The sequence below is a fragment of the Trichechus manatus genome, unplaced genomic scaffold (genome assembly GCF_000243295.1).
Source record: "Trichechus manatus latirostris isolate Lorelei unplaced genomic scaffold, TriManLat1.0 scaffold00048, whole genome shotgun sequence".
Lineage (NCBI taxonomy): Eukaryota > Metazoa > Chordata > Mammalia > Sirenia > Trichechidae > Trichechus > Trichechus manatus.
This window is the reverse complement of record NW_004443984.1, coordinates 1339486-1363065: the sequence shown is the minus strand read 5'-3', so window position 1 is coordinate 1363065 and position 23580 is coordinate 1339486. Positions and strand designations below refer to the sequence as shown.

The following is a 23580-nucleotide window of genomic DNA, read 5'->3' as shown; positions in this document are numbered from 1 at the left end:
CATACCTGTACTTTCTGTAAAAATATCTCTCCATTTTAAAACACTCCAACCTCCTACCTAAGTATATTCCAGTGCTCCAAAACTACCTAGGGTCCTTTTCGTGAAGGAATAAAATAATCTAATAAACAGATACAAGTAAGGTGTTAACACTTAATATGCTACCCCTCCCTGAACTGTTTATATCTTGAAAGAAGAGGATAGGGAGAGGGTACTGTTTAACAGCGGGTAATGACTCACTCAGGAATGGTAGAATTCTCTGCTTCAGTGACACAGGAGATGGGAGGAACTGGGCCTTTCCCCATACCAAGAGGATAAGAATGATGACAGTAATAGGCTGCACTGAGGTAAGATCTCATGCATGTTAGGAAGAGACCCACTTTTGGGGGTGGGGAGGGGTGCCTTTAAAAGATTTTGAGAGAGTTCTAGTCATCTCCGTGAATTTTTATTCCAAAATTTTATCAGTTTAGTTTGGTTCCTTTTCTTCCTTAGTACTGTATCTGTTAGGGTTATCGATGCTTGGTGTCCGTGTGATGTCAAGGAGTCTGACTGTCTGCATGATTGTTTATCATTGCTCTGATCCTTTCCAACCACCACAGGAAGAAAGGGGAAGGGACATTTTAGAGATGTTGCTGAAATAATAAATTGGCTCTTCTCTTCCCTTTCTGCTTCTCACCATGCAACAGAAGAAGCAGGCCAGTCCACTGCAGACCCAAGCATGATCATGGACAGTGTGGAAGCAGGAGACACAACACCTCCCACCAAAAGGAAGAGCAAGTTCTCAGGCTTTGGCAAGATCTTCAAACCCTGGAAGTGGCGGAAAAAAAAAAGCAGTGATAAATTTAAAGAGACATCAGAAGGTAACATACTAAGATTTAAATATGTTGAAGAGTTCCCTATTTAAGTACCTAACTTTTTCATTCTTCTCCCAAACTTCTGTAACCCCTATTTGAAGAGGGAATTAATCTTTTAGAATTGAACAATCAAATGGTCGTTCACTGAGCCTTGTATAGTGTAGCCTCATTCCCAGGTTGATGTTTTGATGGGATTGAAGTTTATCTATGGAGTGGTGGATAGAGTTCCTGATTAAATTGTAGCAAATCAAAGATGGACTTTTTTCTTTCTACTCTGCCCACATCCCACCCACACACAGTTCATTCATAAATACCTTATTATTGAGATTTAAATTAAAAAGAAAAAAGCTTATAATTATACAATGATAGTCCCTTTTGGAAATAATACTTGAAAGAAATTGTGTTTTTAAATTTAAAATTAGTTTCCCTGTTCTTTTCTGTCCTAAGAATAGAAGTTTGAACCACTTCATTCTTTTACCTGTGGAGTTAGAATGTTAAGAGTAAAGTTGACCTTTAACTGTCACATTTCTGAGTTCTGTTTTCCAACTTAATGTTAGTTTTAGAGCGAAAGATATCTATGCGAAAACCAAGAGAAGAGCTGATTAAAAGAGGAGTTCTGGTGGAAGACCCTGAGCAGGGTGAGTTTGCAAATGTTTAGCATAATTAATTCTGATGAGGTGTTCATATCTTCTTTCTTTTTTTCTCTTTTTTAAACTGCTATTCACCCTTCCCTCCAAGTGTCCACATTATCTGGCTCTGGTCTTCTGGGGCAAACATCCCTGTCTCTGTCCATCCTTAGCTTCACGAGGGCTGCAGCACTGTGTGTCATTTCCCTTTTTAAAAAAAAAATTGTATCCATATTGCTGCCATAATCTTTTATTTGTCTATCATAAAGGTGAAGGTCATGTTTTGCTATTTCAACCCTCATTGCTGGTTTAATATTGCCAGGACTTTCTCCACTGTATGATTTGTATGAAGCAGCTTATCATAAAAGTTAAGACATCTACATTTCATTTCTCTTCATTCTCTTTTGGAGGGTGGGCAAAAGGAACCAAACAAATGGAATGATACTTTTTGGGTTTTTAGCCAAGTGAACGCATTGCCTGTTCACAAAATTAAATAGTACACTGAAGATTTGATATCTCCACTATATTAAAACTAAGCAGAGAAAAAAAGCTTGAAAGAAAGATACTAAAATGTTATTAGCATTGGTTACCTCTAGAGGTTGGATGGGAACATGGCTGGGGGGTTTCTATTTTTCTGAACTTACTACATGATTAGTAATGAGCATGTTTAACTTGTGTTTTTGTGTAACTTTTTAATGGGCAAAATATACATTATATATGAGGTAAACTTCATAAATGTCAAAAAGAGGTAAAAAATACCCTTTTTCAGGATATAAAGTGATGAAAAGTTTCAGTTGTTCCAGTGTTTCTCTCTCAAGGCAAAATTCTTTTAATGTAGATTGTAATTGTTTCTTTAATATCATCAAATATTCATGACTCTTTTTTACAATAGGACATAAAATCTAGGTATCTTGGTGGGTTAACCACAATTTTAATGCCCCCATTGCAGCACTTTTGGCTTTTGCTTTTGTGTGTGTGTGTGTGTTGAAATATATGAAACAAAACATTTCAACCATTAGCCTTGCTTTTTTGATGTAGCCATTCCTGTCTCCATGCTCTCTCTTGTCTCTCACCTTTCATGCTTATTGTCACAAACCCTACATATTACTACTTTCTTATTTTTCGCCTTTGTTCAGTCTCTTTTGCCCTGCTTTTATCCAAGTTGTTTTTAACCTGCAAAATTCAAAGCCTCAATTGATAAATGAACTGCAGCCATTGGACGAGATGCCACTCTGGCAACCAAAGAATCAACCTAAATTTTATTCTACATCAAGGGATGGGCCTTGGGAGCCTGGCTTATATATCTCCAGTTTAGTAGTGTTTGGTTCCTGTTCATCCTCAGAGATGGCATTTGGCTTGATTATGGTTCTAACTTGACTATGCTATAAAATATTTAATGGATTTTCTGAGATGTTTGGGGGCGTTCATAGATATTGAAGCCAGATACTACTTCTACTCCACCGTTGGCATTGGAGAAACTGTTTGCGTTAGAGTTTGCATTAACAATGATTCTTCAAAGTAGACATTCTTGAGTAAGTAACCTGAGTTATAACTGATCACTTTTGCATATGTTCTACCGGTGCGTATTGAGTAGAAACTAATTAATAATGTGTCTTAAATTATCACTGTTTGGTTAACATACAATAACTTACTACTCTTGTGTAATTGTCATCTTGCCCCTCCCCTTTTTTAAAATAAGAGAGTAGTTGTCAGAGAATACTTTAGCTTTAGAAGTACATTTTCACTTAGTGCTTTTTTATCTTAGACAATACTACTTGTAGCCTGAGCTCCACCTCTTACTGAGACTGCATAAAGAATGATACTGTCTAATCTCCTAGTAAGGAGCCCTGGTGGCACAAACTTTGAAGCACTTGGCTGCTAATAGAAAACTCAGCAATTCGAACCCACCAGCAACTCCGTGGGAGAAAAGACCTGGCAATCTGCTCCTGTAAAGGTTACATCCTAGGAAACTGTGGGGCAGTTCTCCTTTGTCCTATAGGATCGCTGAGTCAGAATTGACTTGACAACACATAACAACAACAATCTCCTAGTAGGAAGAAGAAAAGCATTTGGGTAAAGAGGTTTATGGTGGATTGGAATAAGGGGGCTGGTCTATGAGAACTTCAGGAACTACCTCAGGGGACACCAAAATGATATTACCCAAAGTGTCTCACTATGGAAAGTAAAGAATGACACCATTTAGAGAGCAAGCCAGTTCTGGTTCCTATGACACTGGGAAGTGAGACAGAATTTTTTGTCTCTAGCCTCAGTTTTTCAGTTCTGTCCTCCAAAAGAGTCTAGGAAACCTCAGCAGTAACTGGAAAAGTTTGTCTAGTTGCTCCATGAAGGAATGTCACCTACAGTTTTCATGGTCATAGGTGATCAGTACAGGTTACCACAAAGCCTCCAACCCAGTGATTACCCCTGCAGTTTAGTGTGTAGGGAGGGATTCATGATGTATATATATCATGTTTACCTCCTATCTATCAGTTCTGCCCCTTCTTCTCCACTCCTACTGCTCTTGGTCAGCCTCTGCTATTTCCCGCCTAGATTCTAAAAGTAGCTTATTATTGGTTTTCCTACTCCAATCTCTGCCCCTCTATAATCCATCCTCCTCCCTCTTCTCAGGGTTAACCTTTCTAAAAGACAAATCAGATCATGTCTCTCTCCTACTTCTAAATCTTAGATGGCTTCCTGTCACCTGCAGGATTCAGTCCAGGCTCCTTAACATGGTGTTTGGTATCCTTTATAGCCTGGCCTCTTGCCTGCCTTTCCATACCCATCCATACCATTTATTATGTGCTCCCTATTCTCCTGCTGGAATAAACTAGTTACCAACTCCCAAATATGTCAAGTAATTTCACACTTTACATATGCCATTCCTTCTTCCTAGACTGTCTTTCCTCATCTTGTCTTCAATGTGATGGACTCCTACTCATCATTCAAGACCCAGTTTAGATACCATTTCCTATGAAGCTTTTCTTACCCCTCTCTCATCCCCAGGAGAATTGCTTCTATTCTTACCACAATACTCCACACATTATATCATATTTTTTATAGACATTCAGCATTATAATTACTTGTGTACTATAAATCTATTTTACTCATCTAGGTATCTTAACCCCTGGCACATAATAGGCAATCAAATATTTATTGGAAAGAGAATTACTGTATTATAAGAATCCAAATAATCTAGATGTAAATAATAAGCTAGTATCAGGAAGGAGGTGAAGGGAATGAAAGAAGTTAGAAATCACCAGCTTTTCTCCCTGTATAATCATACCAGTTCCTTTCATTTATTCTTTTATTTTGGGCCTTGCAGGTGACGAGGATCCAGGGAAGTTGAGCCATGCCATGTTAAAGAATGGCCATACCACCCCCATTGGGGGTGCCAGATCTGCTAGTCCAGACCAAGTGGAGGAAGAGCCAGGAAGAATAGCAAGTCTCAGGAAACTTGTTCCAGAAGAGAACCCGAAGAAGCAACTAGGTAAGAAACTCTGGATTTTGAGTTTAAGAGCAATGGAGCAATCACTCTAATTTACCTGAGGGGTTTGCAAGAGAGCGGGGAGAAATAAAATTAGAGGGAATTCTGTTCTCTGCTAGCAGTTCCTCAACTAGTTGCAACTTTTAGTAGAATTTTACCCTTCCTCATTCTCTCATTCACAAAATACCTGAATTTGTGATTCTCAAGGAAGGAAGAGGATGTCAAATATCAGATACGTATAGGACTTTTTCAAAGTACGCATACCTCTTCCTTTACTTAAGGGATTCTAATGTACCTCCTCAGTAGACTCTTATATGAAGAACCCATACTACAGTGAGCCTCTTACTGATTGGAAAAGTGTCAGATTCTAAAAGTACATTGAGGTTGGAAAACATCAGGGACTGTTGCCTGTAAACTAATACATAAATTGAATAATTGGTGAAGCTGAAGATAAATCTGTAGATGAGCTAGCTTCTTCAGTCTCTTTGATTTTTCCCTCTTCCTTTTTAAATCATATGTTATTATACAGGCTCAACTGGAAGCCAGCCTAATTCTGAAGCAGACTCTGTTCCTGAGAATGCACCCAAGCTTCCCCCAAAACGACCCTTGTCCTCTTCTTACGAAGCACGTGAAGGGCAAACAAAGGATGCCACTTCCTCCGTCAGCACTACAAGGTCCATCTCCTCCACCTCTGCCTCCACCACCACAGTGCCTGCTGCCACCACTGCTGCCACAAACCCAGCAAAGACTGTTAGTTCCTCTGCCACCCCTTTGCCAGCACCCAGGACTCTGCCTGTTGCTCCTGCCAGCACTAACACTACTGCTACCCCGAGCCTGACTCATACGGTCCCTGCCAAGCAGCCCCCTGTCCCTCCCCCTAAACCAGCTCAAAGAAATAGCAACCCTGTCATTGGTGAGTCTTCAGGCTTCTGTTGTTTTGTGTTGTGTTTTGGATGGTTATTTTATTGGATAACTAGTACAATATTGATTTGATCTATAAGAGAGTTCTCCATATCTCATCCCTTTGAATGCCCTCAATACGGGGAAAGGTTTTGAAAATGAGGCACATGGCTATGAATGGAAACAGGCTGCAATCAGATGTCACTAAAAATTATGTACAAGTTTGCGGGGTTTAATATCTATTTTCCTATAACAGTGTTTCTGAAACACTCTATATAGTTGGAGGACTGGATATGTTAAGACCACAGCATATTTGACCTGCATGGAATTATCTGTGCCACGTGCTAAAAAACTTAGAAAAGGGGCAAGGCAAACTCTTCAAATGATAGGTTTTTTTTAACCCTCTTTAAACTACCAGTGCCTTCCTTCAGCATAAGTGAGTCAAGTAGATTAAAAAAAATATTATTATATAGATAACAGTGTAACTTTCTGGTTCAGTGTCTAGCATAGTATCTTTATGGTGAACTGCAGATGATATGATTTAAATTGCCCTGATGAAATCATGTTTTATCTTGGGAGAGTTAAGGATGCTACTCTCAATAAAATAAGTGGTGGAAGAGAGAAAGCAAGGGAGGTAGTAAATTTGTTTGGTTTAGTGAATTTTTGTATTTATCTGTAAGTCCTATTTAGGTCTATATTCTTCAGATACATGCATACCTTCTGAGGTACATTTTCAAGGAAAGAAGGGAGGGTGGACTAATGAGTGCTTCAGAGCTAATGAAAGTAGCCAATATATAATGTAGTTTTTCAGGAAAAACAATACTAGTACTACTTAAAGTTCTTGTTAATAATTGAATGGAGGAATAAAAAAAAAAAGGCTTGTTGAATGGCGAATACCACCAAGTTGGGTGGGATGACTAGAACCTTGAAAAACAGGCTTAGAATTCGTTATGAGTATGACAGGTTGGAGTAGTTTAATAAAAACAGAAAGAAAATTATTACTATCATCACTATCTTGGATGTATAGTGCCAGATTGACTTATCTCTGAGGAACTTGAGGAGCTTTCACATACTTATTTTCAAAACCCCCTTGTGAAGTAGGAAACTGATTTTATCTGTTATATAGATAGGGCAATTAGAGCATGAAAACGTTGTGACTCACTCAGAGTTGCAGTTAGTGAGAAACAGAAACCAAACACAGGCTTTTCCACTCTCTGTTGCTGGTTCACACCTCTATTTTCTAAGCTGGTACTCTCAAACTGTTGTCTAAATGGGTGTTCTCATCACAATTACCTGAACGGCTTGTTAAAACCCAGATTGCTGGCCCCCACTCCTGCAGTTTCTGATTCTATAAATCTGGGATCCAAAACCAAACCCGTTGCTGTCGAGTTGATTCCAACTCATAGCGACCCTCTAGGACAGAGTAGAACTGCCTCACAGGGTTTCCAAAGCTATAAGAGGCAGGCTGCCACATTTTTCTCCCATGGAGTGGCTCTTGAATTCAAACTGCAGACCTTTTAGTTAGCTGCCAGGCACTTAACCACGGAGCCACCAAGGCTCCTTAAGTCTGGGATAGGACCTGAGAATTTGCATTTCTAGTAAGTTCCTGGATGATGCTGATGCTACTAATTGGGGGACTACGTACTGAGAACTACTTCTCTAGGCCGTTGGTTCCCCATCTTTTTCAAGGTAAGGTGCATATATAAAATGGTAATATGTGAACAATACCATGGACTAAATTGCAGAGGCCATTCTTGGCCAAGGTGAATAGCCAAAAGCAGTTGGTCCTGTGACTGAAGGTGTCGACATCAATCCATGACTGGTCTTCATCAGAAGGAAAAAAAATAGGACAGTTCACAGCATTTTTATTCAAGTTAAGTAGATTTGATCTGAAGAGCTACCCTTTATTCTGGGAAATTATGACTTTCCTAATTCTTCAGTGTTAAAATGCTGTGTCTTTCATGAAAGGATGGTGATCATATGTGGTTTATTTCGTATCAAACCTTACTGGGAAATATTAAAAATGGACAACCTGAGGTTGGTTGATATTTTTTTTTTTTAATTGTTTTGGTCTGTCAAGTCCAAATGTTTGGAACCACACTTCAGACAGTGCTGCTGCCTCCTAACAGACATAGCAGAGTATTAAGACTGAGGAAGGACCAATGTAAATAGCTGAATAAATGAAGGGAACTTGAAACCCTACCCAGGAACATTCTGGCATTTTTTTTCCAGAGAACTACAGCCAGATGCTGTTGTCAGAGTATATGTACCAGAGTTCACTTCCTTGATAATTTGAGTTGTATGCCTGTTACCAGCTGAGAAGTTAAAATACTCAACATGGTATTGTCAGGGATGAGTTTTGTTATAGATAGAATAGCTAACTGCTATTTTCAGAGAGGCAGCCGAGTGTAATCTATACAAAAATATGTCTTTCATTGATCCTAAAATACACATTAGAATTTTTTTGTGTATATTTTCAATATTCTTATATAAAGTCCTTTTTAAAATTTACTTACAATGATTGACATTAAAACATTATCAGATTAACTAGCCTTTTACTTTGAATGCCCCCAAGGGAATGGGATTTAGACAAGTAAATTTTTATTTCATGGATGCTTAAGGTGCTGTTATCTAGGAAAGACATAGAGAACCATTTGAGGACACTAGGTAGACCAAAATAAGGAATTTAGGTGGAGGGTTAGCAATTGGTGACCAAGGGAACTACTATTAAATTATTTTGCAGGGTTGGTCCCTGCATCATGTGATGAACAGGTCTTTTGGGGTGCTCCAAAGGGACTTTGCTGAATCAGCCCCTGAGTCAGTGTGGATTTCGAGGAATATATATTGTCATAATATCAAGCAGGAGCCTCTAATCTAATAAACATTAGATTAGATGTGCCAGGCCTTCACAGAGCCCTGTGGATATGCTGATGGAGATAAGGGTTGCCCTGCAATCAACAAGCCCACAGTGTAGTGGGAAGTGGATGTGGGGGTTGGGATGCAAAAGGACAAGACTTGTGGACACTAATAACGATCAAAAACAGTGGGATCCAGAAAATAGAGCCATAGCCTAATATATAATATAGTCAGGAGACCTAGGTGCTAGCTGAATCCATGCCAGTTTGAAGTATGATCATGGACAAGTCATCCAACTTCTCTGATCTCAGTTTTTCCTTATATAAAATAGTAAAGATGTTCTTATCTCCCTTACCGCCTCAGATGGTTATAGGGAGAGTGAAGTCAAGAATAGAAAAGCACTTTGATTTCTTCAAAAGCCTTTGCCTTTGCTATGGAAATCTATGATTTCATTCTGATAGTTTCATAATATAGAGCTGAAATAGTCTACATAATCATTATCTACCAGAATATGGTAACAGTACCCACTAGTGTTTGTTTTGCTGTTGCTGTCTGCATGTTTAAATTTTTCGTGGAGTAATACAAAAGAACTTTTTATCCCCAGTTTTTCTGTCTCTGTTCATATTTATCTGCACCAAGATCAACTCAATAAATAATTGTCTTGTCTATTGTCATAGGAAAGAAGTAAAAAAAATTTCTCATTAGAGTGTTAAGGTGATATTCTTCCTATACTCCTTATGCATTTATTAGGTTTTCTAGATAAATAAATTTTGTTTCAGGATGAGGTACCTAGGGAATGGCAAAAACATAAAATGATATAATTTACCTGAAAGATTAAGACTGAGCTAAGCCCTAGATCGTAAAGCCATGTTAAATTGAGATATTGCTTTCTCTTTTCCAGCTGAACTGTCCCAGGCAATAAGCAGTGGCACATTATCAAAGCGATCCCCACCCTTACCACCTAAGAGAGGCATTCCATCAACCTTGGTACCCACCTCAGAGTCTGCTTCTGTTGCCATCACAAAAACACCAGGTGATCAAAGAGAGAAGAGTACGTGCTCTGTGGGTTCCGCACCGCTGCTGATGATCTCACCTCCTCCATCCCCCACACTACCTACTCATGTACCTCCAGAGCCCCCACGGTCCCCTCCAGTTCCATCCAAGACTTTTCAAGTTGTGCCAGAAATTGAGTTTCCACCTTCCGTAGAACTACCCCAGGAGGTTCCCCAGCAGGAAGATCAGAAAAAGGAAGTACCCAAGAGGATGTTGGAGCATAGCTTTGGGGAGCCTCATGTACCCTCTAGGCTGCCCCCACTCCCACTGCATATTCGAATCCAGCAGGCCCTAACCAGCCCACTGATCATGACGCCTCCCTTGGAGGGCTCTCACAGAGCCCATTCATTGCTGTTCGAGAACAGTGGCAACTTTTCTGAGGACAGCAGTACCCTGGGTCGGACCAGGTCACTTCCCATCACTATTGAAATGCTGAAAGTGTGAGTGCCTTTAAAACTTGCCTCTTGCTTCCCCTTCTTTAGTCTAGGTAGCCCTACTTGGAAAATAGTACTTATAAAAAGAAAATATGAGTAAATTTAAAGTAAAAAGAATAGGACAAGTTCTAGAATTTGGACTTTTTGATTTATGTTTTTTTCCATAGAATAGAGTTCCATGGTGACATAAAAACTACAAACTTGTGTACATGAAAAATAAAACCACTAGTTTTATATGATACAATGGAGGCAATGTAATATGGTGCTTAAGAACACTGGCCTTGGAGTAACACAGCCTTGGGTTCAAATCCCAGCTTTACCACTTATTTACTAGCTTGTAGTAATCTAAGTTACTTAACTTTTCTGATCTTTAGTTGTCTCATCTGTAAATGGGAACAATACTTACCTTGTAGATTTGTTGTGAGAAAGAAAATTAGTTAAGAAAAGAACTAGTGCCTGCCACACAAACTTGGTAGAGAAGAACAGAGGGAAGTCTAGAGAAAAAGAAGGGTCTTCTGAAAGGTAGTTCAGTATCCCAGCCCGTTGGGCTGAAACTGATATTCTTCTTTCCTTGATCAGTTCTTAAACACTGAATCTGTTCACACCAGCATTGGTACTTATACCTACTTTATCTGTCCTTCTAAGATTTAGACGAATTATGACTAAAAGTTGACACTTTCTGATTGGTGGAAGATTATCTTACTAACTAAAAATTTGTCATAAAAAGAACTGTTGCAGCATTCTATATGTTATTTGTTTTGCCATGATCTTAGTACTTGGTGGTAATATTTATTTCACATCCTGGACAAAGATAGTTTTGGAGTTTGAAGTAGACTCTAAATTGTAATCCTATACACTAGAGTGTAAAGAGGGACATTAGTTTTCATCTTTACTTCTCTTTACTCTCTTGGATTAGATTATTTTGTCCCAATCCATTGTTAAACAAAAGGGAAATGGATTAGATACATTTCATGAGCTAGGTACGGTGTTAGATGCGGTGCAGTCTTCTCATTTAAGTGACCAAAGCAAACTTGCATCTCACATGTAGGTCATCAGGGGACAGCTCTTTATATTAACAGTTGCTAAAAAATTTGTTAGCAAGATTGTTAAACCTAAGGAAGGGAATTGTAAATTATTTTATTCATGAACTTCTTCATAGTTCTTCAGTCATCATTTACCTTGGAAATCAATTATCCCCTTTTTTTCTGAAAAGAAAATATAATTCTGTTAATTTGTTAGTCCAGACGATGAAGAAGAAGAGGATCAAAGCCACCCGTCCGCATTCAGTGAAGACATAGCACCTACCTCAGTCATTCCTAAACTACCACAGTGTCTGCAGGAGGAAGAGGAAGAGAAGGAGAGTGACTCTGATTCAGAGGGTCCCATTCGGTACCGAGATGAGGAGGATGAAGATGAAAGCCAACACAGTAAGAAAGGGAGGGAAAAGCAAAAGAGAAAGTTCTTTTACAGGTAAAGCTACTTGCTGGTCTTAGCAAGTGTAAGATGAATGAAAACAGGCACCTTCTCCCATCGAGTCATCTGGCTGGTTTTGGAAGCCACTGTGAAGGGCTCCTTGTCCTTGCTGTCAACCCACTGTTATAACTAGCCAGTGAGAGGGAGCCAAGTAGATTGTTTGTTTTAGATTATAAAGCTATTCACCTTGATAGTATTAAAGAATGTGGATTAGAGGAAAGCTGTTCCATGGGCTATGTTGAAAAAACAAAAGTGATGCTTTCATTCAGTCTGATGAACTTCTTGTGTTCATGGAGCAAAGAATAAAACCATGCTCAGGCACACAAATCTTCGTGAATACCAGACTCCTGATTCCTAAAAGTGGGAAAGCAACTTTAAAAACAGATATATTATGAGGTGTGTTAATGCAAAAAACGGTTGTTCTAATTCAGAGGGCTGGCTCATGCTTAGATGATTTCTCCTCCAGCAACTCCAAGTAAAAAAAAGAGGACAAGTAAGAAGAGAGATAATAATGTTTGCCCATCTGAATATCTGGCTAAAAGATTTTTAAATCTCTTCAGCTTTTCTCTCACCTCTATGTTTGACTGGATCATCTGAGGCCAAGTACAGACTGGGGAGTTATGTTCGTTCTGGCTCTTGCCTGGCTCCAGGTGAGGTGGAACCTTTGACTTTAAGCTTCAAGCTTCTACATTTTTTTCTTCTCCTTGTGCAAAGGTGCTCTGGCCAACAAAGTGAAGAGGAAAGACACACTGGCAATGAAGTTGAACCACAGACCCAGTGAACCAGAATTGAACCTGAATTCATTGCCCCGAAAAAGCAAAGAGGAGTGGAATGAAATACGGCACCAAATTGGGAACACATTGATCCGGTAGGTCTTTTTTAGAGGAGATTAATTTGATTATGCCAATCTGTGTGTTAGAGACTTAAGTTACGGTGAACATTTATTTGTTGGTTTTTTTTTCAAGGTTTAAAAGTAGTGTAATTTTTTTAAGTACCTGTTGAACACGGATATCCTCTAAGAACTTGCAGATTAAAGAACTAGATGGCACTCAAGCTTTAAACCATGAGATAGGCATATGGTTTTACAAAAGTATCTAGAAAATTCAGGGTGGCTTCCAGGACAACAAGACTTTTCTGTTACTTTTTTATCCAGCTCCTCAACCATCAGGTGCCAACCCAGTAAAAGATCACATCCATATTTTTTATTATATCTATTTCACACATTCCATATAACTGCCTCCTTTCAGAGTATTAGTGTATTTTTCAAATCAGCTGGAACCAAAAGCAAAGGGAAGACTGAATGCGAGCCAGCTTCCCACAGAGTCCGGGTATACAGACAGGTGTTTGCCCATTCACATGTTTCTCTCGATAGAGAGGAAAAGGAGGTAGAACCCTTGGCATATTCCTTACAAATTAATTAACTGATCCATAGACACATCCAAACTCCCTGAGGGACTGAACTGCTTGGTGGAGGGCTGTGGGGACCATAGTCTTGGGGAACATCTAGCTCAATTGGCATAACACAGTATAAAGAAATTGTTTTACACTCTACCTTGGTGAGTAGCATCTGGAGTCTTAAAAGCCTGTGAGCAGCCATCTAAGATACTCCACTGGTCTCACCCCTTTGGAAGCAAGGGAGAATGAAGAAAACAAGATACAAGGAAAAGATTAGTCCAAAGGACAATGGGTCACAACTACCATGACCTCCACCAGACTGAGTCTAGTACAACTAGATGGTGCCCGACTACCACCACTGACTGCTCTGACCGGGATCACAACAGAGGGTCCTGGACAGAGCTGGAGAAAAACACAGAACGAAATTCTAACTTACAAAAAAAGACCAGATTTACTGGTCTGACAGAGACTGGAAAACCCCGAGAGTATGGCCCCCAGATACCCTTTTAGCTCACTGATGAAGTCACTCCCAAGGTTCACCATTCAGCCAAAGATTAGACAGCCCCATAAAACAGAACGAGACTAATGGGACACAACAGTCCAGGGACAAGGACCAGAAGGCAGGAGGGGACAGGAAAGCTGGTAATAGGGAACCCAAGGTCAAGAAGGGACAGTGTTGATATGTCGTGGGGTTGTTAACCATTGTCATAAAACAGTATATGTACTAACTGTTTAATGAGAAAGTACTTTGTTTTGTAAACCTTCATCTAAAGTACAATAAAAATATTTTTTGAAATCTAAAAAATAATTAACTGAGGGTGTTCATTAATTAAAATATATTTCCTCTCCTATCCCAGACACCTGGCTTTGCTGTATATGCTGTGCCTAGGGACAAACTTGGTCCTTTTTCTTACAGTAGACACTTTTTGGATCCTGAGACCATTCTATGCAACTTTATTATTACTATTATCATATAATTCATTTATATAAAATGTCCAGAACAGGCAAATTCATAGAGACAGAAAGTAGGTTAGTGATTGCCATGAACTGGGGGGAGGTCTTTTTGGGGTGAAGAAAGTGTTCTGGAATTAGATAGTGGTGATAGTTGCGCAATTTTGTGAATATACATTAAAAGGGTGAATTTTATGGTGCATAAATTTTATCTCAGTTAAAAAAAAAAAGTCAATATTGACATGTCTTGGAATAGAGAAGGAGTATGTGTGATGTTCACGCCTGATGGCCTCCATTCCTTTCCATGAAGGAGAAAACCTCAAAAGGGTATTCTGGCTAGTGTTAGGTGAAGTAAGATTTAACCTAGTAACCTATAGATTCAGAAGAAACCTAAGGCCATTATTTCTGTGCAACTTTTTTACTTATACATAATGGTCAGCCTGTATAACCTCTGTAGTCTATCCATTGTTGAAATTAAAAAGAGAAATTAGAGAGAAGGGAAGTGGAAGCCTCCCCTTTGCTCTGACAATGTCCATAATGCATAGGGCACTGATATGAAAATCACTTTGGTTGATGTGCATCTTGGTGTGATACCAAAAGGTCATCTGAGGGAAGGCTGAGGGTGTGGCCCATTACACTTAAGGTTTAGATATTTAGTACATGTTTTTATTTTTTTACTTATTTAACATTTTATTTTGAAAAAAAATTTTTCAAACTTACAGAAAGCTTGCAAAAGCAGACCTCAGGTTGGATTTGGCCCTGGGGAGAGCTATAATCAGTGATATTTTGTATTCTTTTTGAGTGTTTCTATACGCATGTTTTACATGGTGTGTGTATAATGGTATGGTATAGGTTTTTTTTTTATCATAGTTTCCTTGTTACCATATAGTCTTTGTAGTCAGATACTTACAATGTATAACAATCCATTGAGTTAATATAGTATAATTAATCATATCCCTATTATTGCACATTGAAGTTGCTTCTAATTTTTTGCTACTTTAATTCATTTTAAGTCAGTGGCTCTCAAACTTTAGCATTCATCAGAATCACCTGATGGGCTTGTTAAATCACAGATTGCTGGGCTCTATACCCAGATATTTTGATTCATTAGATCTGGGGTTGGGTCTGTTGATATATATTTCTTGCTGATACTGCTGGTCCTGGGACGATACTTAGAGAACCACTGTAGTAAATAAACATCTTTTGGATTATAGAGCTGAATTCTGTAATCCCTGTTCCTCACTTTTTTCAGAAATTAAAAAAAAAAAAAAAATCATTCATGGTCACAGATACAGCCCTTCTTCCCAGTAGCTGTTCTTTCTGGTAAAGTTATGTCTTCTCTGCTACTCTTGCCTTACTAGTGATGGGACTGTCATCTTCTCATACAAAGGACAACATTATTGTTAGTTTATTCCCAGAATTAGATTGGAGTTATCCTCATGGAAAGTAGTTTTTTGCTGGAATAGCATTAATTGGAGAGTTCAGAAACAGTATTACAACAGGACCTTGTCCAACCTTATGAGCCCCAGGAGAGTGGTAAATGCTCTGGCCACTGCCAGATCCTACGTCCTCTCAACTATCATAGGAGTGGGAAGAAAATTTTATTATCAGTCCCATAGTCCCTCCCTTGATTTTGCACATGGTAACCAGCAGTCCAGAGAAACAGACTGAACTGGTGCATCCTCCCCTTCCTCTAGGATCTGGTTCCCAGGGTCTAGTAACTAGTGTTTACTGCAAAGCTAGTTGCCCATCTTTCAGTGTTGTTTCACAGGTCACAGGTGAATACTAGCTTATTGAATACTGGCAACAAACAATAGGGAATGGAAGTTTTAAAATACATTACCATTTACAATAGCATCCAAAAAAATTAAATACTTGGGAGTAAATCTTACAAAAGATTATATAAGAGCTGTACACTTAAAACTATAAAATATTGCTGAATAAAGTAAAAAGAAGATCTAAATAAATGGAGAGAAATACCTATTCATGGATCAGAAGACTCACTATTAAGATACCAATAGATTCGATGCAATTCCAATCAAAATTCCACCAGCAGGCCTTTTTTTTTTTTTTTTTTTTCCAATTGACAAACTGATTCTAAAATTCTTACGGAAATGCAAAGGATGTAGAATAACCAAAACAACTATAAAAAAAAAAAAAGGAACAAAGTTGGAGGACTAACAACCTTATTTTAAGATTTATTATAAAGCTATAGTGTAATATTGGCATAAAGATAGTCAAATAGTTCAGTGGAACAGAACAGAGAACCCAAAAATTTTGTTGTTGTTGTTGGGTGCCATCAAGGTGATTCCTACCCATAGCAAACCCGTGTGACAGAGTAGAACTGCCCCATAGGGTTTTCTTGACTGTAATCTTTACGGGAGCAGATAGGTAGGTTTAAACTGCCAGCCTTTCAGTTAGCAGCCAAGAGCTTAACTGTCACACCACCAGGGCTCCTTACCCTTACATGCACAACTAATTTTTTTTAACAGTACAAAGTCAATTTAATGGAGAAAGGATAGTCTTTACAACAAAGGGTGCTGGGTATACATATATAAAATTAATGAACTTCCATCCATACTTTCCAAAATTTATGCATATACAAAATGAACTTAAAATGGATCATAGGCTTAAATATGAAAGCTAAAACTGTAAAACTTCTAGAGGAAAACAGAAAATCTTTGTGACTTTTGAGTTTGACAAAAATTTCTTAGATATAGCCTCAAAAGCATGATCCATAAAACAAAAAAACTAATAAATTAGACTTCATCAAAATTAAAAACTTCTTTTCTTCAAAAGAAACTATTACATAAAAATCTCAGTCCTCATCCTAACTTCCTGAACCAGAATTTCTGTTGATGTGCCTTGGGAAACCGTGTTTAGGACTCCCCAGTCCAGTCTAAACCCCTCATTTTACAGATTAGGATACTCAGAGTCTAACAGAGGTTTTCTTTTTTGGTGGTAATAGGACTAGTTGGTGTCAGAACTAGAACTAGAATCCTGACTTTCTGTTTGCCTATACAATTCTTTTTATCTTGTGATACTTGTGTTAGCATTTTCATTGTGAACATTGTTTCATAAAAATGAATCAAATAAATAAAATGTCAAACAAGTTTGAAAGTTTATTGATTTCTTAGTAATGTAGGGGATAACATACACTAAGACCAAAAAAAATCTTTATAAACAAGATTGGGAGGTTTAACACAGACAGTAAATCATATTTATCTCCGTTTTAGTCGACTGAGTCAAAGACCAACACTAGAAGAACTAGAACAACGAAATATACTACAACGTAAGTCCACCTATTGAAATAAAGTTGTATAGATTTTCTTTGCATGTTTCTGGCTTTAACATGTTTCACAAAGAAGAGGAGCATTTACTACAAGGGCCAAGCAGAGAAGGGCTATTGGTATATTTTTCCTTGAAGAAACATGATTCTTCTGCGCTTCTTTTGGAAGACACTATTGTGGTATTGTTTAGTATACTGGGATACCCCTCAGAAGATTTTGTTTTTAAGTTCTCACAGTATCCTGGATTTGACAGCGTACAATAGGTGTGGCCCAATTTTCTCTGTCTTCAGGGAACTCAGTTAGCAGCTTTGCACATGAAGGGGACCTTCCTGTTCCTAGTGGCATCTGAGGACTGGGGTCCAAAGCGAATCCCAAGTGTAGCAGTGTTCCTGTGTCTTTTATCCCTTAAGACTTTTCTTATCTCTTGGTATTTCTTTTCTTTTTTTTGTAATTCTGATTTAGACGAATGTTTACAGAACAAATTAGTTTCTCATTAAACAGTTAATACACAAATTGTTTTGTGACATTTGTTGCCAACCCCACCATGTGTCAACCTTCTCCCTTTTTCCACCCCGGGTTCCCTGTTTCCATTCGTCCAGTTTTCCTGTACCTTCTTGCCTTCTCGTCTTTGCTTTTGGGCTGGTGCACCCATTAGTCTCGTATACGAGATTGAACTGTGAAGCATGTCCCTCACATGTGTTATTGTTGGCCCAATAGACCTGGCTGAAGGGTGAACCCCAGGAGTGACTTCAGTACTGAGTTAAAAGAGTGTCTGGGGGCCATACTCTCGGAGTTTCTCCAGTCTCTGTCAGACCACTAGTAAGCCTGGTCTTCGTGTGTGTGTGTGTGTGTGTGTGTGTGTGTGTGTGTGTGTGTGAATTTGAATTTTGTTCTACATTCTTCTCCCACTCTGTCCAGGACCCTCTATTTTTATCCCTGCCAGAGCAGTCGGTAGTGGTAACCGGGACACCATCTAGTTGTTCTGGATATCTCTTGGTATTTCTAAAGTCAGTTTGCTTTCTGTGTACATAATTAACTTTTTGCTATGGTCTTTTAACATAGTACAGATTTGTTTTATTTTTTCAGATTATAGAATAAAAATTGGCCTTAAAAACCTCTGCACTGAAGAGGTGTAGTCTTCCCAAAGGTTACTTGTGGACAGGCTAAGTCTCTGACAAGTTCCACCCTGTTTTGTCAATAGTTTGGATATACACAACTTCAGTCACTTCGTAAATTTTAAAGTATAGGGGCCTTTATAGACCTATCACATGAAACTTAGTGTGATCCTCATTCTCCATTCTAAGTGGTTACTCTTGAGCAGGGGTCTGTAAACTTTTTCTTACAGAGCAGACAGTAAATATTTTCAGCTTTGCAGGCCAAGAAATAAAATTGAGGCTATTACTTAGGTACTTATAAAGCCATTTAAGATGTAGCCATTTAAAAGTGTAAATTCCATTCTTAGCTTGTGGGCAGTTAAAGTACTGGCAGCTGACCAGATTTGGCACTATAGTTTGCTGACCCCTGCTCTTGAGTATTAGACTTTACTAGTTGGCAAGAAAATTGTCTTCATTAGCCATCCCCGAAGTTAGTATTGTATTCTGATTTGGAGCCTGTAAGAAATATCTGAGATATACTTACTAAAAAGTTTGATATGCAGAGTTTCATTTTTGAAGTAATAATTTTTGTTTCTGACTCTAAACTGTAGCTAAAAATGAAGCTGATCGTCAGGCAGAAAAACGAGAGATTAAACGTCGTCTCACTAGAAAGGTACTGCTGCCTATGTGTTTGGTTTCAGTCTATCTGTTGTCTATTTGTCTTGTATTTGGATGACCTATTTGACTGGATAAAAATTGGTTTGACTTGAATTGCCATAGAGTGCTATGAAAATTAAAACAGGATACAAATACAGAAAACAACATGACGTTATCAAGAGCAACTTTTTTTTTCCATTTGTATTGTTTAAAGAAGGCCTGGCACAAGAAGATGCTCAATACATATTTGACTAGACCCATTTTTACTTTCCTTTGGTAGACCTGGGATTTTGATGAAGGCTCTAATAATAACCTGTTGAAGTGTAGACAGTAACAAGAGGAGTGTGTAGCATTCAGTTTTGCAAAGCAAACTGGTTGTTTTCTAATCAGAGGAAGAACTAAATTGAACTGACCTTTAGTAATACCTGAGAAATATAAAAAAATCAACCATGTTTTCTCCATGGTCCAAATCAATTTGTAAATCTTTTCTGTTCCAGATTTGTGTTAGCTTTTAAGCCCTGGGGTTAATCCCTTGCTCCCTTCCTTCCTACCATATTAGGTTGTCGTTGTCTTCTGTAGATTCTCAGATTTGGTCTGAGTTCTCTAATATTTCTTAGAGCTAGTAAGAATCCCCAGGAGAGCAAAGGATCTAAACATTCTCTTCCTGATTTCTCTTATCCTCCCCTTCCCCAAGACAGAGTAAGTGTCCTTGATAAATTGAAGATAGTCAGGTGCCCTGGATGGACTTAATGCCTTCAGACTGAGCACATTAACCTGATTATGCAGCCTTAAATCACAATTTTTACAGAATATGCTACCTTGGACATCATTCATGTTGAAAGGAAATTTACCGTTAATATCATCCACTAGTAGATGTTGCTTTCATTTTAAATGCATTCATTTTCTGATGCATTTGTATATGTATTTATAGCTCTAACTCATCCCATAAAGACTAAAAGCCTTGCTACTCAAAATGTGGTTCACAGACAGAATCTCAGGCCTTACCCTAGACCCACTTACCAGAATCTACATTTTAACAGTATTTAACAATACACATTAAATTTTGAAAAGTATTGGATTAGAGCAGTGATTCTCAATCTTAGCTGTGTACTGAGGAGCTTTTTTAAAACTCCTATGTCCAGAATTATTAAATCAGAATCTCTGGGGGTGGACCCAGGCATCAGTATTATTTAAAGCTCCCCAGGTGACCCCAACGTGCAGTGAAGGTTGGAGTACAGGGTTAGAGGTAATTGAACGCATGATTGATGCCTACTTCCTGGCACAGCAAACTAAGAAGCTCCATTTCTTTCAGCTCAGTCAAAGGCCAACTGTGGCCGAACTACTGGCCAGGAAGATTCTGAGGTTTAATGAATATGTTGAGGTAACAGATGCTCAAGATTATGACCGGCGAGCTGACAAACCTTGGACCAAACTGACCCCTGCTGATAAGGTAACCAGAAAGTTTGTTTTTAAGTTTTTTTTCTGTATTGAAAGGATGCAAGACACTAACTAGAAGAGGGAACCATAAACAAAGCTTCTAGTTTTGATACAATGTTAAATTTCAAATCAGGATACAAAATGCCAGAATGTAATTGAAAGAAAAGAAAAACCCTACTACATCACAGAAGACAAAAAAAAATAAAAACTGGAAGGAAATAAAACACACTCTTAACAGCAGTTATGTTTGGTTGCGGGTAGTTTGGGTGATACGTTTTAGAAATTATGCACATTTTACTTTTATAATGGGAAAAACATTTTACATGCTGTGGAAACTATAAAAACTGTAATCTCTCTTCAGGATTCTTTTCAACTTTTCAAGGATTTTGATTTAACTGGTGATGGTTTTAGAGTGATGTCATGAATGGTACTGGGAAAGGTGATGTGAGTCAGGCCCAGAGCTCACTTCAGTGTGTTGACCTGGTTTCCTTTCCTTCTTCCTGGTTGCCTGCTGGGGTTGCAGTGACTCAAAAAGTAAGGACAATAGAGAATAGATAGCAAACCACACTCCTAGAGTACAGCAAATAGAAGATAGTGCAACATTTTTGTTTCTTCTCCACAGGCTGCCATAAGAAAAGAATTAAATGAATTTAAAAGCTCAGAAATGGAGGTTCATGAAGAAAGCAAACATTTTACACGGTAAGACTCAAAGACCTAAATACTGTGAGCTAAGTGGAACCCCTAAAAACATACAAACAAACATACAAATCAGAGTTGTTCAGATATGAAGGACCCTAATGACGTGGTTGTAAGGACACTCAGTGGTGATTGCAAAAAGACGACCTTAAGAGAAGGGATGAGAACTAAGAGTTATTAAATGCCTATTCTGAGTTTGGCATTTAATGTATATTATGTTATTTAATCCTTGCAATACAACTGAAATGCATGTTCATATCCGCATTTTATAGCTGAGGAAACAGAGACTCAGGAGGTTAAGTAAGTTGCTTAACTTGCTAGTTGGTTGCAGAGCCAGAATTTAGAGAAAGGAATGAATGGCTCTCTTCCCTGCACTTTACTGTCCCAGGTTATATCTGAGGAGATTATGCTGTGTTGACAAGATGTTGTCATCTATGTTTTCAGTTCTGTCTAGCACAGTTGATCTTACCAAGTTAATATACAGGCAGTCCCCAGGTTATGAAGGAGTTCTGTTCCTAAGTCTGTCTTTAAGTCAAATTTGTATGTAAATTATAACAGTTAAGTACAGTTTGTACCTAACGTCAGTTAGTCAAATGTTTGTCTTAATATATAGTATATAGTGTACCTTTCTATGCATAAAAACATTAAGGAAACCCTTCCAGATACACTAAAACATCTTTAACATAATAATGTTTTGAGGCACTCGCAAAATAGCACCCGTTTGTTATTACGAACCATTGTATGTACCTCGAATTTTTAATATAATAGGGTTTACAGGGGTTGGTTCGTAACTAGTAACTACGGGTTGTACCTAAGTCAGTCGTTGTTTACCCACAGTCTACTTGTATAAGCTTTTTTAATTAGCTGTCTTTTTGCCAAGAAATATTTTAAGTCAGAATTAACTATTGTGATTAAGACCTACCCAATATCTAAAAAATTAGCCAGTCACAAATGGAATTAGTGGAAGTACCTTTATTTGACTGTCAGAGCATTTGTGAAAAGAAGCTAAATGAAGGAAGATTTAATGAGAAATACAGAGTTTGCTGTAAAAAGAAGAACAAGCAAAGGTGGAAAATAAAATTTTTTCAAGTCGTTTTCATTAATATATGAGCAAATTGTTATTTTGATCACAGAATTATTTTGTACTGAGCTCTGACAGGAGAGAAGACAGATTTTTTGCATAGCAAAAACATCACTCAAGCCACTGAAGTACAAACATGAATGATAAACCATAACTTGTCTGTAAGGAGTTATTAATCTAATCTGGAAAAAAGACATGTTTATTACTAAATGCAGTATGATCAGCACAATAAATGCTTCAGAGTCAGTCGGTCAGGATTCATATCCCAACTCCACCATTTCCTAGCTATTTCAGTAATAGCTATTTTCGTTGTTACAGCAGTCATAAAGTGCTGTAGTGACCACAAATGAAGGAATAAGACTAGGTTTTCCTAAAGGAAAGAGTCATAGAAAAGGTGACAGATAGGCTGGATCTTAAAGTATACAAAAGAATTTATCTGGACGAGAAGGAAGGAAAGAACATTGCAAGGAGAAGGACCAGCATAAGCGAGGCTATGGGAGGTAGAAAATGCCCGGTATTTATGAGTAATAGGAAATGTGGCTGGAGAAGAGGATGTATGGAGGAAAATGAGACCAGAAAAGTGGATTGGGTCACACTTTGAAGAACTTTGACTGTTATGCTAGGATGTTGGAACCATTAGAAGTTTGTAAGTAGAGAATTCTGTGTATTTCATAATGAACTCTGATGGCAGTGTAGAAGGTGATTTGGAAGTATGAGGAGACTAGCTGCAAGGAAACCAGTTAGGAAGTGATGGAAATAGCCATAGTAAGTGACAGTGGTAGCTCAAATCAGGGTAGTGACAGTGAGAATTCAAAGGAGGCATATTTGAAAGACATTTCAAGCGGAGAATTAACAAGATTTTATAATTATTGGATTAAAAAAATACCAGTTGCCATAGAGTCAGTTTTGACTCGTGGCCACCCCATCTGTGTCAGAGTAGAACTGCACATATGGTTTTCAACGGCTGTGACCTTTTGGAAGTAGATCACAGGCCTTTCTTCCGAGGTACCTCTGGGTAGAAACAAACCACCAACCTTTAGGTTAGTAGCCAAGTGCTTAACTGTTTGTGCCACCCAGGACTCCTCTGTTGAATTAGAGGGGTGAAATATAGAAAGTAGTCACAATGACTCTTAGATTACTAACTTGTGATTTTTGAGGTCTGTGAAGGAGGTAAATAGTTCAGGCCTACAGTTTAGGACATTTAGTCAATAATTATTTATTGAGCACCTACTATGTGATGGCCACAGTACTAGGTGCTTGGGGTGCAGCAGGGATCAAGATAAAGTCCCTGTCCCCAGAGAG

General features: G+C 38.3%; 1 protein-coding gene across 1 annotated transcript in view; it reads left to right on the top strand.

Moving 5' to 3' along the window:
* PHACTR4 (phosphatase and actin regulator 4) overlaps positions 1–23580 on the top strand; it is a 142660-nt gene that overhangs the window by 115113 nt on the left and 3967 nt on the right. The window contains exons 3-13 of the mRNA XM_012555793.2: positions 684–857; positions 1409–1489; positions 4800–4964; positions 5491–5874; positions 9619–10210; positions 11444–11631; positions 12392–12545; positions 17260–17315; positions 19019–19080; positions 20377–20514; positions 21124–21200. Coding sequence (XP_012411247.2) covers positions 684–857; positions 1409–1489; positions 4800–4964; positions 5491–5874; positions 9619–10210; positions 11444–11631; positions 12392–12545; positions 17260–17315; positions 19019–19080; positions 20377–20514; positions 21124–21200 — 2071 coding nt within the window. The remainder of the gene's footprint in view (positions 1–683; positions 858–1408; positions 1490–4799; positions 4965–5490; positions 5875–9618; positions 10211–11443; positions 11632–12391; positions 12546–17259; positions 17316–19018; positions 19081–20376; positions 20515–21123; positions 21201–23580) is intronic.